The following is a 14720-nucleotide window of genomic DNA, read 5'->3' as shown; positions in this document are numbered from 1 at the left end:
TTCATACACACATGCACACACACACATTTTTTTACCCATCAGGGTCTTTTTTTTTTTTTTTATAAAATATACACTGATTTTCCTACTGTGTACTAAGTATTATTTTTAGATATTGGAGATAAAGCAGTGAAGAGAAGAGGCAAAATCCCTAACATTATGGAGCTTATGTTCTAGTGGAGATAGACAGATAACAAACAATAAGAAATAAATTATATGGTATGTTAGAAGGTAATAAGTGCTGTAGAAATAAATAAAACTATTTAAGGGGACAACATTTAAAAAAAAATGAATTTATGAAGTTAGTTTGCCCAACTCTAGGAAAATGAATTTGAAAACCCAGATGAGTGATGTCTGGGTGCCACGGTCAGTTGAGCATCTGACTCTTGATTTCAGCTCAGGTTGTGATCTTGGGGTCATGATCTCAGGATCGTGGACTGGGCTCCGTGCTCAGTGTGGAGTCTGTTTGGGACTTTCTCTCCCTCTCCTGCTGCTCCTTCTCCCCATGCTTTCTCTCTCTCTCTCTCAAATAAATAAATAAAACCAGATAAAATAGATGTTTTTTGAGGAGAATTAAATTACCAAAATGATTGCAGGGAAGAGAGAGAAATTCTAATCAAATTATATATCATAAAACCATCTGGAGAAAGTTGTTCAAGGGCCACCCCATGAAAAAGCACCAGGTGAGATATTTCAAAGGTTAATTATACCAACCTAAATTTTAATTTTTTATTTTATATTTTTTTAATTTTAAAAAAGATTTTATGTATTTTTTTCAGAGAAAGAGAGACACTGAGAGAAAGAGAGAGAACACAAGGAGTGGGGAGGGGTAGAGGGAGAAACAGACTCCCAAAGAGCAGGGAGCCCAATGCAGGACTCAATCCAGGACCCTGGGATCATGATCTGAACTAAAAGTAGACATTTAACCGACTGAGCCTCCCAGGCACCCAGTCTTTCTTTTTTTTTCTTTCTTTCATTTTTAAAGTAAACTTTGCCTCTAATGTGGGGCTCAAACTCAAGACCCTGAGATCAAGAATCACATGCTCTACTGACCGAGCCAGCCAGGTGTCCCTAATTATATCAAGTTTTATTTTTTTTAAAGATTTTATTTATTTATTTGACACAGAGAGATCACAAGTAGGCAGAGAGGCAAGCAGAGAGAGAGAGAGAGAGAGAGGAGGAAGCAGGCTTCCTGCGGAGCAGAGAGCCTGTTGTGGGACTTGATCCCAGGACCCTGAGATCATGACCTGAGCCGAAGACAGAGGCTTAACCCACTGAGCCACCCAGGCGCCCCTACACCAACTTTTAGAACAGACACGTCCCATGATACTTAAGTCATTTCAGAGTTTGGAGAAAGAAGTGAGGTTGTGGAGAAACGATCATTTTCCTATGCATCTGGTGGAAGTGGGACTTGGGATAAACTTTTCGAAAAGGATTCTGACAATATCTAGTAGAATTAAATCTAACTACACATATATTATATATATATGTGTATATATATATATATCTTTAATGTAGAAGTCTAACTCTGGGGATTCTAGCCTTTAGAAATAAAAATATCAGTTGGTAAGACTGTTTATGTATCACCAATGTTTAGAGTGTCAGAAAGACTAAAAACAACTTCAGTGTCAACAGGTTGAATAATTGATGATGGAGCCATGCTATGAATATTGCACAACTATTTAAGAAAGGGGATCTACTTGGAGAAATGTCAGTAATTAGAAAAGGAACTAGCAGGCTAATGTCAAGTTTTTTTTTTTTTAAGATTTTATTTATTTATTTGACAGACAGAGATTACAAGCAGGCAGAGAGACAGTCAGAGAGAGGAGGAAGCAGGCTCCCCACTGAGCAGAGAGCCCGATGTGGGGCTCGATCCCAGGACCCTGGGATCATGACCTGAGCTGAAGGCAGAGGCTTTAACCCACTGAGCCACCCAGGCGCCCCTAATGTCAAGTTTTTGGCAAAAAAGAAAAAGAACATTTCCCATTGCATGCAAATAACACGTTTGTGTATGTTAGTATGAATATATAGAAATGTATGGAAGAAAACACTTGAAGCTTTAACATTGGTTATGTGGAGTTGGCTTGTTGGCTTTCTCTTTGTTGTTTTTGGTTTTTGCCTCTGCAGTATTTTTAGTTTGAAATGAAAATCTGGCAAGATAGATTTTATATATTTTCTTTTATATATATTCTATATATATTCTATACTATTCTATATGTTCTATCTATATTCTATATTATTCTGTATATATTCTATATAGATATCTATATCTATATATTCTATGTATTTTCTTTTTCCATATATTTTAATGTGAATAAAAGAAATACATCTCTGTGAAAAAGAAAGGAAAGAAGGAAGAAAGAATAAAAAGAAAGAAAAGAGAAGAAAAGAGAAAAGAAAAGAAAGTGGGGGTGCCTGGGTGGCTCAGAGGGTTAAGCCTCTGCCCTCAGCTCAGGTCATGGCCTCAGGATCCTGGGATCCAGCCCCACACAGGGCTCTCTGCTCAGCAGGCAGCCGGCTCCCCCCCCCCAGGCCCCCCCAACCTTTCTCTCTCTGCCTACTTCTCTGCCTACTTGTGATCTCTCTCTCTCTGTCAAATAAATAAATAAAATATTTGAAGGAAAGAGAGAATAATATACATCTGCTTGGTAACTGATGCATGAGACTTAGGTGGTGTGATGTGTGTGGTATTCATAGGCGAGACTTGTGAATTTTACCAGATTTTGCCCAATGATTGAGCCTTTATGTTGGTATAGTAGAGTAACCTTAAGTTATTCAAGTTCTCTCAAACCAAATGAAGGTTATGAATATCTACCACAAAGGGAAGTATTTTGATTGTGAAATGACACATGGAAAGATTTTTAGAGTGTTAAGCTTTTAGGTTAATAAGCTTCAACAGCCTTCTAATTTTCTGACATTTTCAGCGGCCGTGATATACATCACATCACCGCTATAGGGATGCAAAAATAGGTATAAGGCGAGAGCTTAAAGGCAGGCAAACTCCTAACCATACAAAGTATTATGATATCCAGTGCAAGATATTACTGAAGGCAAAAATGGTCAGGGAAGACTTCGCGGAGACGAGAAAACACGGGTCTTAAAGTTTGCGCATGATATGGATAGGACAGGTAGAGCAGGCAGAGAGCATTGACAACGGGTGCCTAAGGACACGCTGGGCTCCGGGAACGCTACGCCCAAGAGCGCCCCCTTTCGGAAACAAGCTCCTCTGGCTCCGTTCTCGTGCCTCCTGGCGAGCGCGGTGCCAGCGGTACGCAGGCGCCGGGAGCAGATGAGGATGAGGGCTCGCAAAGGCTCGATAGGCGCGCATGCGTACAGTTCTCTGGAGGCGGTAGCTTCTTCGGCGTCGAGACTGGAGGCTGAGTGCTAAACTGTATGGGGCACAAATGGGATCCGGCTGTTAGTCGGGTAGGCATAGGTAGGACCGCTGCCTTGTGGGGAGTAGGGGGCTGGAAGGCGGGAGCCCATAGCGTGGGGTCCTGAGCCTTTCCTGTGCGGTCCGGGCCGACTATTGTATCTGTGTCGCAGCGGCTGCGCACAAAATGGCGGCGGGCAGGCGGCGGGGGCGGAGGAGGTTGGGGGACCCCCGGGATGGGAAGGGAAGCTTGGCTACTCCGCTACCGCGTCGGTTCACTTCGCTGCTCTGGAGGGCCGGGTCGGGTAACCGCGCTGGGACCTTGCTTCAGGAAGAGCCACCCGACGCCGGGTGCATTGGGCGGAGGAATGAGGACAGCCCTTTGGCAACGCCGTGGCGGCCCCTTCCCCATCGGCGCAGGGCCTGCCGAGGCCGCGCCAGGCCTGACAGCCAGAGGAAGCGGTGGTGCGGGAGCACGGAGGAGGGAGTAACGATTCCGGTTGGGCCATGAAGTGAGGCGGCGGAGCTTGAGCTAAGCCCTCTGGCTAGCGGCGTTGTGCAAGAAGCGTGCAGAGAAGAGCATGTTTGTGTTTGGGGCTGGGGAAGAGGGAGTTGGGGGCGAAGGGGGGAATATTAGATCCAGCGCCTTTTGCAGCCTTGAAAGCAAAGAAAATGTCACCTCTGTGCGGGACACGGAGGGCTCACAAACGGTTCTGATACTTATTTACAAATTTCTCCGAGGAATCGCGAATACCGATCGTTAATGGTTTGTGTGTGATTCCTAGGCTGAGCCCCGTTCTTTTAAAGCTGGGGGGAGAATGTATACCGCACAGTTCAGTCCTTGAGGACGTTTGAAACGGATCTTTTGTTGAGATAATTGCGAATGAGGGAGACTTAACGTTAGTACTAAAATCTTTAATTGAACTAGACAATGACGGCTGCCTCTAGCTAATTTTTCTTAAGATTTACTCTAAGGAGAAATTTTTGGTGGGGTGGAACCCTATTTTAATCTGATAGCTTTTTGAAGAAAAACTTGTTACCAGGATCCGGCAACTGAAGTTGATTCAATTTTTTTTTCTAACCGGCTTTGGAATTGTGCGCAAAAAAATTTCTTCGTCGTCCTCCCCCCGCCCCCCCCCCGCCGACCACCTTTTGTTGTAAAGGGTTGACTTATTTATTGGGAATATTTGCTGATTCAGATTTGCAATTAGTATTGCTAAATAAGAAAAATTAATTTCCAAAAAATGATTAATGAGTTTATATGGAAAAATAAGTGCATAATATACATTATTTCAACATAGCTTTAATTTTATTAGGCATTCTAGACTTAGCTTATGTTGCATTCTTTTTTTTTTTTTAATTTGACAACGTTTCATATACGGCTCTTCTGCATACTCTTGTAATATGCACTTTTAAAAAATTGTGTGGAATCCATCATGTTAATACAGTAAAATATGCTGGGCCATTCCCTGCTTCATCGTTGCTATCTGCTAAGGGGAAAGATAAAACAGTTGGAAGAAGTCACAAAATCTCATTAGTTTCTATTAACTAGTTTTCAGAATGTATTTATTCATGTTACATGTTTTTTACCCTGAATATTGGTTATATTTTAGTATTATAATCTTTTTTTGTCTTGGAGAGTGTATATAGCAGATACTCTTGTTTAAAAAAATGCTTATTAAAAATCAGATCACTTTGTACTTCATGGTTGTCATAAAGATTTTCTCTTGGGTGCTCTTAAGGTGATCTCTGGAGATTTCTATGTAGTGAAAGAAAATGCGAGACAAATAGTTTAGTGAAATGAGAATGGGCTTTGGAATCAGGAGATCTGGATTCAGGTGTCTTGTTTTCCCTTACTGAATGTCTAAGGTTTTGGGTAAGTTACTTTAGTCTTTCTAAACTTTTGTTTCCTTACCTGTAAATTGGTGATACTACTACTTCCTGCTTGGGATTGTTGTGAGAATTGAAAGAGACAATGAATAGAAAGCCCCTATACTTTGGCATATACTAGGTTCTTAATAAATATTAGCTGATACTTTTATTACAAATGTTTAAGTTTCAGGCGGCATCTTTTGATAAAAGATTGTTTCTTGTGGATATTCCCTTTTAGTTAAAAAGAGGCTTAAAGGAATTCAGATTAAATTGATAGAATTTTGGAGTTGAAAAATCATCTAATATTTCATTAAAATTTTGGTATATCTGTACATTTTGTATGTACCTCTCTTGTAGCACTTATCAAAATATATTGTAACCATTTATTTATATGGTTGTTACGTTCATCTTTGTATCTGTCCCAGGGCTCCATGCTCCTGTGTTGAGTGAATGAACTCATCTAGTAGTTACCAGAGCCTGGGTAAGAACCTAGCTTGCCCTTGGAGTCCAAATTGTGTTCTTTCTAGCATGACTTAATGTGTACTGGTCATAAAGTTTGAATAAATCTGTGCAAATTCCTCATAAAATGCTTTATATAGTAAGAATCAGTGCTTCCAGTATGGGTACCCAGTAACATTGTTCGGCTGTTTTGCAAGGAAAGAGGAGCTACTGGATGTTGGCATGTGGTGGTTTAGATCTACAGGTTTTGAAAGTAATTTTATTTGTGGCTAAAGCCAATAAGCCCCTGTTTGTATTCAACATTACTTGCTCTTTAATTACTTCAGCTTTATATAGTTATAGTCTGAAATTTGTGGCTGAGAATGAAAATGAAAACAGCTATTTGGAAGATAAAAGAACAATGGAAGGGAGGAAGATGAGGTGTAGAAATAAAACATAGCTATAATAATGGTCAGCGAGGGTCAAAAGCAAGGGTTTTGGTTTTTTTTAAAGATTTTATTTATTTACCTGACAGATCACAAGTAGGCAGAGAGGCAGAGAGAGAGAGAGAGAGAGAAGCAGGGACCCGCTGAGCAGAGAGCCCGACGCGGGGCTCAATCCCAAGACCCTGAGATCATGACCTAGGGGGAAGGCAGAAGCTTAACCCACTGAGCCACCCAGGGGCCCCAAGAGCAAGGGTTTTGTCCTGAGAAGAGTTCAGGGAGGACAGGAAGGTTTTAAGGTATACATATTTGGGTATTTTCTTTGTGGTTACCTTGGGCATTTATATATTTTGGGTTATTTTCAACTCTTGAATCCCTTGAATACCAAAATAATTCTTGTTCCAGTCTTATTTTTTCTTTTGAATTTCTTCATTTCTTTAAAAAACTTTTTATTATGGAAAATTTTAAACATATGCAAAAGCAGAGAGTGTTATGTAATTATTCACCCATGTACCTATTGCCCAGCTTCAGTAATTGCAAGCTTATGGTCATGTCTCTACCTTCCACCCTATTATTTTTAATCAAATCCTGTATCATTCAATTTATAGTTCAGAATTTTTCTCTACAATATTTAGAGAAAAACATGCTTATCACTGCTAAAATGATAATTCCTTATGCCAGTATTCAAATTTCCCCAGTTATGTCTCATATACCACACTCACAGTGTGTATATACATGTGTTAATTTAGTTTCTATCTCAGCTATATTGACATTTTCAGAAATAACCCAAGTCTTAATAAACACAGATACCTATCTACTTCTTAAGTAAAGCATTTTGTTTACTATCTTAACAGTTTCTGAGCAGCACCTGTTGTGAGTCAGGAAGTATAATTTTTAAAAAAAGATTTATTAATTTTATTTGGAGGGGCAGAGGGGGGGAGAGAGAGAATCTCAGGCAGACTCTGCTGAGTGCAGAGCCTGAGGCAGGGCTCTAACTTAGGACAGTAAGATCATGACCTGAGGCGAAATCAAGAGGCAGCCTAGAACTGGTTGCTTAACCAACTGAGCCACCCAGGCCCCTAAAGGTCTAATCACTATTCTGAAGTGGGTGTTGTTGTTGTTGTTGTTGTTGTTGTTTTTAACAGTCTTGAGGTCCTTTATTTTATTTATCATGCCATGAATTCATAGGGAATGGGTTCCAGCAGTTCGGGCTCCTTTCCGTTGGTTCTCACGAAATGTGCTTCTCTGGGTGGAGCAGGCTGACGCTTCAGCTGAACCCAAGTACCTTTCTCTTTGGCTTCCTTCTTTTTCTGATCATTTTCCTTTACACGCTTCAGGAAGCTATCTCGGCTCTTTGAATGTTTAATATGCTCAATGCGGACATTAATTCTCTTGGCAAGAATCTTGCCCTTAACTTGTTTGTTTACAACAATACCAACAGCATGCTGAGTAACATTGTAGACTCTTCCAGTTTTGCCATGGTAACATTTGTGGGGCATTCCCTTTTGAACAGTGCCCATTCCCTTGATGTCCACAATATCACCTTTCTTGTAGATTCGCATGTATGTGGCCAAAGGAACAACTCCATGTTTTCTAAAAGGCCTAGAGAACATGTACCGGGTACCTCTCCTCTTTCCCTTTGTGTTGGTCATTTTGGCAAATTACTGGAAGATGGCGGTTCCGGCCGAAAGGCGTGGGTGTTGTTTTTATTCCCATTTTTCACATGATGAAACTGAGGCTTGGGTTAACCAGCTTGCTGAAGGTCACTTTTTTAGCGCTCAGCAGGACCAGAATTAATACGCTGAATCTAAGGTCTAACTTGTTAGAAAGCACTATGCTACATTAGCGTTAAATTTTACTTACGGGAGTTAACCAATTTTGCATGAAGTAATTCACTGGCACCCCTCCTAACAGGGTGGGTATCATCAGATTAGTTGAAATGTCCCCAAAGATGAGATTATTTTGAATTGCATAATGGGCTGACTAATAGTCAATAGGGAGTGAGCAGGATGTAGAAAAAGAAAAACAAAGATGTGTTTAGGGCTGATGCTCTTTTATTGTGTTGCATGTTTTCTGCCTGTTGCCATACTTGGAGTCTTTTTTTTTTTTTTTTTGACTTAGTATATAAATAAGGGGTTAGTCTCTTGTTGGACTGAAGAGGTTGGGTCATGAACTTTCGAATTAATTAAATCTCTGGTAGGAATACCCTGTCTGTCCATGCGTCCCCTCTTCCATTCTTACATGCATAGACATGTGATTTTTTTTCTTCCTGAACTGATTGAGAGTAATTGCATATTATTGTACTCCTTAACTTTAGTTTATTTCCTAAGGACAGAGTATTTTCCTTTGTTGTCAGAGTATAGTTAGCAACCTCAATAAATTTAACATTGATAAAATTCTTTACCATTTTCTGATTTTGTCAGTTGACTCAGTAGTGTTCTTTATAGCACTTTATGGGTTTTTTGTTTTGTTTTTCCAGTACAGGATCAGTCTAGGGTCAGATAATTGTATTTTTAATTGTTACATCCATTAGTCTTTTTTACTTTGGAACATTTCCTATAACCTTTCTTTGTTTTTTGTGAAGTTGACATTTTTGAAAAGTACAGCCGGCTTTCTTTCTTTCTGTGTTTTTTCCTTTTTTTTTTTTTTTTTTTTTTGGTAATAGAACATTTCTCATTTTGAATTTATCTAATGTTTCCTCTTGATTAGATTCAGATTATGTGTCCCTGGCCAGAAAAATCACATAAGTGGTGCTGGGTCCCCATGTATCAAATCTGGAGGTGCATGATGTCCATCTGTCTGCCATGAAAATATGTTTGATAACATATTTGGTCAAAATATTTGATTTCTTCCCCATCCTCCCAGAACTAATTGATTGGTGGAGAGACATTTTAAGACTATGCAGATGTCCTACTTATTAAAATTTCCCTTTAGATTTAATATGCACAGATATTTTTGTCTGAACCAATCTTTACTATTAGGGTTACAAAATGATGATTTTTCAAGTCAGTACTCTACATTTGCAGTGGTTGATTGCTATGGAGTTACAGACTCTTGGTTTTTTCAGTGGTTTATAACTTATGTCCAATTTTTCTTTTTCTCATTTCATATATATATATATATATATATATATATCTTGTCTTGCATTGCACAGTGAAAGCCCTGGCTCCCAAGACTATCAAATATTTACTTATTTGCTTAATCCTATAACATATCTAAAGTAATTTAAGAATTGCTTCAGCTGTATCATTACCAAAAAATCTCCCCAAAACAAACTACTAGAGAGTAAGAATTTATTGTCATTCTCCCCTTTTTCCTAACTCCTCTAAAACAGAGGATATATAAAGCAAATAGGGGGTTCGTAAGTTATTTGCATCAGTTTTTTAAGTGGGTTATAGTATGCATTTGAAAAATGATTGAATTAGTTTGCTTTCAGTTTTAGATTTTTTACCTTCTTCCATCCTTGTTTTAATTTAAATAAGTGTTCGTTGTTAACATGCTTCTGAAAGTCAGAACTGTATAATATGTATTCCATGAAATATTCCCATTTTCTTTAAGTCCTTTCTGGCCAGTATCCCATATAGGTAATCAGCTTGTTTCTGTTATCCTACCTGTGTTTCTTTTTATGACTGCCAAGCAAATATATGTGTTTTCTTATTTTCTTTTTTTTTTTTTTTATACAAAATGTAACACGTTAGGGGTGCCTGGGTGGCTCAGTCCATTAAGCGTTTGTCTTCAGCTCAGGTCATGATCCCTGGCTCAGTGGAGAGCCTGCTTCTCCCCCTACCTCTTCTGTTCCCCCTGCTTGTGCGCGAGAGCTCGCTCGCTCTCTCTCTCTCTGTCAAATAAATAAAAGCTTCAAAAAAAAAAAAGATAACATGCTATATATGCTTTTTTATGCTTTGTGAAGACTTCAAGGAATTTAGCATTTTAAGGCATTTGACCAGATAGTATAGGTATGCTTAATCAAAGATTTTAGAAACTCATTTTAGGCAGAGACAGACATATTTTGGCCTGTACGCTTCATGAAAGTGAACAGCCTAATTGCAGGGAAGGCAGGAATACAGTTATGCCTCAGAACGGTTGCATCTGGTAGTGAATGTCTTCCATACTGTATTTACTTCTTGGGCTTGCTGATCTCTGTTATGTTGGCTTTATTTTGTTCCCGTGGTTGTGATTTCTCACTGAGGCAGTAAAAATGCTATCGGTAGCATATGAGTTTTATCAACATCCACCACTTTTCTCATTTCTAGTTTTAAAAACAGTCCCAGGAGAGATTTCTTTATTCCATCTTGGATTAGGCAGTTTCTCTTTGATTAATGCATTACATTTCTTGAGGGTAGCAAGGTAACCAGGCCCACCAAAGCACTTCTCAGGAAGGCATCATTTACTATGAATACAGTGTGGTCTCTCAAGATCCATTTATGTATGCAGTGCTTTTTTAAAAAGTACATATAATTATATTCATCCTGTTTATCAAAAAGTTGTTTTCCTGGGGCACCTGGGTGGCTCGGTCATTAAGCATCTGCCTTCGGCTCAGGTCATGATCCCAGGGTCCTGGGATGGAGCCCCAAATCTGCCTCCCTGCCCAGCAGGAAGCCCACTTCTCCTGCTTGTGTTCCCTCCCCCGCTGTGTCTTTCTCTGTCAAATAAATAAAATCTAAAAAAAAAATTGTTTTCCTGGAAATAGTAACTATTAAATCATTGCTATATGGGATGGTTAATGCATGGTTCTCATGGTGATCTGTTCTTGGCATCGTGCGTTAGCAAGTTGAGCTTCCTTTTTTTTTTTTTTTAAATATATGGAATCATGATTTTTTTTTTTTAAAGATTTTATTTATTTGACAGAGAGAAATCACAAGTAAGCAGAGAGGCAGGCAGAGAGAGAGGAGGAAGCAGGCTCCCTGCTGAGCAGAAAGCCTGATGTGGGGCTCGAACCCAGGACCTGGGATCATGACCTGAGCCGAAGGCAGCGGCTTAACCCACTGAGCCACACAGGCGCCCCTGGAATCATGATGTTTATCAACCTGCTCAGGTGACAGTGAAGTTTGTGGTGCCCTCCATGATATCAAATGATGTTTCTAATCGTCTGCTTATTTTTTCTTTCTGTTTCTTTTTTGACAGTTTCTTCGAGGTGTACCACATTTTGGCATTTTAAGTTCTAGTGATATTGTCCAGCCAAACTTGTGGTACCTTCAGAGTTATGACTTACCTTCTGTGAGACATGAAGGGACACAACTTACGGTAGAAAACAGTTGGCTAATGGATCCATCTGTATAGTAGAAGAGGTTAGCAGATTGAGTGACATTTAAACTGAGGAAAGCGTAGAAAGATACGTACTCTCTTATATATTAACTGGCCAGTGTAATACCTGTATTCTTAGGTACGAAAGTGGATTTATATGTTGTCAGTCACTCCAACAAGATGTATATATCTAGAAAAGTCAGTGGTTGTTTTCCTTTATGTTAAGATTATAGAAAAAAACTCTTCTGTATGTCATGAGGGTAATTTTTCTTTATTTTGGGGGGGTGATAATGAACATTTATTACTTTTTTTTACAATGAGAAAAAGCAAAGCTATAAAATTTACATTTTATGTATCTAGAATATTGTATGGAAAAATACAGAGAGGAAGTATAGTTTCTAGTTATGATCTTGCAACTTAGTTCTGAGGCTTCAGTTAATCCGTAAAAACTGGGATTCCCTTGCTCACTGTGTGGTTGTGAGGTTCCAGGTAGATAATGAATATTAAAGTGCTTTGTAAAGTTCACCTTTGGGGTTTGATATAAATTTTTCATTATGGCTAATGGAGCCATTATGATCAGGCTGACTAATTTTTGATGATACTTGTAGATTTTTAGATTTCCGGTTTCTTTAACAGTATCTATAAATAAAATAAAAAAAAAATAAAGGACTATCTTTCTTCCAAAAGATTATGTTAGAATAACAGGCAGTTTTTGATATTCCATGGTAGTGAACATCTCAGAAAGAATTTATGGGATCTAGTGTCAATATATTTTTAATCCATCAAGCCATTTCTGCATGCCTGCCTCAGAGGTCAGTTTCTGTTAAGTGTTTCTAAAAGAATTTTTATGTTTGACATTTTATTGAATATTTGTTGTTTCAGAGTGGCATGTTTCGGTTCTTAAAGGGGCATAGAAAAGAGTTAACTGCTACTTATCACAATAATAGAATTTTTTTCAGGAGTTCATAATGTTTCATGACCAGTAAATATCCTGGTTTTTTAAAAGTACTTAATATAGGAAAATAAAATGTTAACTGAAAACAGTGTATTTCTAATTTCATACAGTAAAGTTTGGTGTATTTTCCTGCCCTTCTTATTCATGTGTGTATTCACATAAACAAACCTGAAAGAAATAAATCAAAATACTAGTTCATTCTAGGATCATGGTTTTAATGGTAAGGATTTAATTTACTACTTTTTATTTTCTATGAAAAGCATATGTTACTTATATGATAGGAATAAAATTTGTTTTTAAGTATTAATATTTAGTTATAGTTGTTTTCAAAGCAGTGTTAATAATGAAAAACTCAGATCTTAACTCCGGTTTTTCAGAGTTAGTTTAGTGATTTCATAAATTACTGTAGGTGAACCATCCTCTTTATGGATAAAGCTCAGTTATCCAGAAAATGGCATATTCCCTAATAGTTATGGTTAATAAAGATTATATTTACTGTGTCAGGCATTTGTTCGGAGTTTTGGCTGTCACTTGTTACTTTGTAAAAATTCTGTGATATTACCAGAATTTACAAATAACTGTAACTGAATGCCACTGTTGGTGAAACCCTTTGGGTTTCTTGTAGTAGCAGATTTGGAGAACAAGGATTCTCTTATATTTGCTATTTTTGGTTTAGATACCAGCTTGACTTTAGACATATGTGATGGTAGTACTATGTATCTATATAAGTAATACTATTATGTGGCTATTTTATCTTTAATCACCATTTTATGTTTTGTCCATATGCCAGTTAAAAAAGAGGAAAACAATTTGGAGGGTTTTATGTACTAGTTATTATCCTTAGGGTATATCCCACCAAGGATATTTAATATTCCTTTTTACAGGTGCAAAATATGGTGTAACATAGTTTATTTGACCAATCTCCAGTCTTTGCAAACCCTCTTAATTGGAGAGATGTGAAAAGGGAAATATCCAAATTTTTAACTATATTTTATCATTTTGGTTTCTCTGGTTCTTATGAGACACTAAATTGAGTTGGGTTTGAAGTTACTGTGACATATTTATGTTAAGACAGTTTCTCTAAGTTTTTAGGAGTACCTAGAATTTTTTTAGGTATCTTGAAAGATCCGATAGTTGATTTTGAATTTTATTCTTCTGAATCTGTTGAGGTGATAAATTCCTATGCCTCATTTAGTGATTAGCATTTGCATTGAGTATTTGTACCCAGAGGCATTATTGGTAGGGCTGAAGTTTAAACAAAGGGGAGACAAGTTAAGAAACAACGGAAAGGATGCTGAACGGTGGGGCTTGCCTGTCTTTACATTAGAGTTGAAGAAATGAAGCTTGAAAATTCTATAACTGCAAAAGGGAAATTTGTAATACTTTATAAATAGAACGCTTGAGCTACAAATACCAGCTTCTTTTTAGTCAAAACGTTTTGTTTGCAGTTAATGTGAATGATAGTTTTAAGAGAGACTAAACCATAACTTTCCTAAATGATTTTTTAATCATTTAGGAAATATGCTTACACTTACAAAATAAAAAGACAGTTATGCAAATGAAATATGGGTGTACTCCTTAAATTTCATTTACAGAAAACTCACAAAGTTACTTAATGTTTTTTTAGCCATGGAAGATCTTGTTACTTGGCATATGCGTTGTAGGCATACTTTCTCGTCTATTTTAAAAATAGTCTCTGTCAGTTCTTACCAGTGTTGAGCATTGTGTTTCACGCTTCACACTTACTATTCATGTCACTGTAGTGGGAATAGAACTAGAGACAGCTGAGCACATGATTAGTAAAGTAATTTATCATAATTCCTCTTTAGTGATGTTTGATGAACTACTTTGTCAGAAACTTTTCTACCAGGATTAAAAGTGATAGTGGTAGCATAAGAATGTATTTGATGATTTTACATTAGTCAATCAGTGTCTGGAAATATTAACTAAATGCAATCTAAAATGAAAATAAACTATACTTAGAATAGGTCTTAAATCCAGAAGGAGTCTTGGGATAAAAGTTAGAAGTGTTGGCTTAAAGTTCAGAAGGATTAAACTTGTTCTTAGAAGGGAGGTTAGTTAAAGAGACCTATTGAAAGAGTGACATTTGTTTATAATGATGGATTTTCCAGGATACACATATCTGGAGAGAAACTTTCTTACCTCTAGCCAGCAGCAGGTCCTGGAATCAGAATGCTTCATATATAACTATGACTAAACAAGCCCCTAACTTGTCTTACCAAGAGAGAAGGGAAGACAGCCTCTTTGGGAGAGCCAGGACTGCTGTTAACTTACTGCTGTGTCCTCATTAGATTTTACATTGGGACTCACCATGTAAGTCACTCACTACATGTCAGACAAGATAGGACATCTAGTGTGTGTGCGCACGTGTGTGTTT

General features: G+C 37.9%; 2 protein-coding genes across 10 annotated transcripts in view; one reads left to right on the top strand and one right to left on the bottom strand.

Annotated features, from left to right (window-relative positions):
* ZNF638 (zinc finger protein 638) overlaps positions 1-14720 on the top strand; it is a 137384-nt gene that overhangs the window by 52332 nt on the left and 70332 nt on the right. Inside the window, exon 1 of one of the 9 annotated variants that reach the window (XM_047744990.1) lies at positions 3298-3433. The exons of 5 other annotated variants lie outside the window; for them this stretch is intronic. Coding sequence is in view for 2 of the 4 variants with exons in the window: in XM_047744992.1 (XP_047600948.1) it covers positions 3391-3423 (33 nt within the window). In the remaining 2 variants the exon portion in view is untranslated. Of the gene's footprint in view, positions 1-3297; positions 3434-14720 lie in introns of those variants that run through there. 3 more of the 9 variants (XM_047744991.1, XM_047744992.1, XM_047744993.1) reach the window with 3 other exon arrangements.
* LOC125108739 (60S ribosomal protein L21) lies at positions 7284-7811 on the bottom strand. Its single transcript, XM_047744996.1, has one exon. It carries the CDS (start codon positions 7773-7775, stop codon positions 7293-7295), a length of 483 nt encoding a protein of 160 aa, XP_047600952.1. The 5' UTR covers positions 7776-7811; the 3' UTR covers positions 7284-7292.

Source organism: Lutra lutra, chromosome 9 (assembly GCF_902655055.1).
Source record: "Lutra lutra chromosome 9, mLutLut1.2, whole genome shotgun sequence".
Classification (NCBI taxonomy): Eukaryota; Metazoa; Chordata; class Mammalia; order Carnivora; family Mustelidae; genus Lutra; species Lutra lutra.
The sequence above is the reverse complement of the archived record's forward strand: the minus strand, read 5'-3'. Positions and strand labels throughout refer to the sequence as shown.

Coding starts and splice junctions, on each gene's coding strand:
- LOC125108739 (XM_047744996.1), bottom strand. CDS start 7,775: ATGACCAACACAAAGGGAAAGAGGAGAGGTACCCGGTACATGTTCTCT.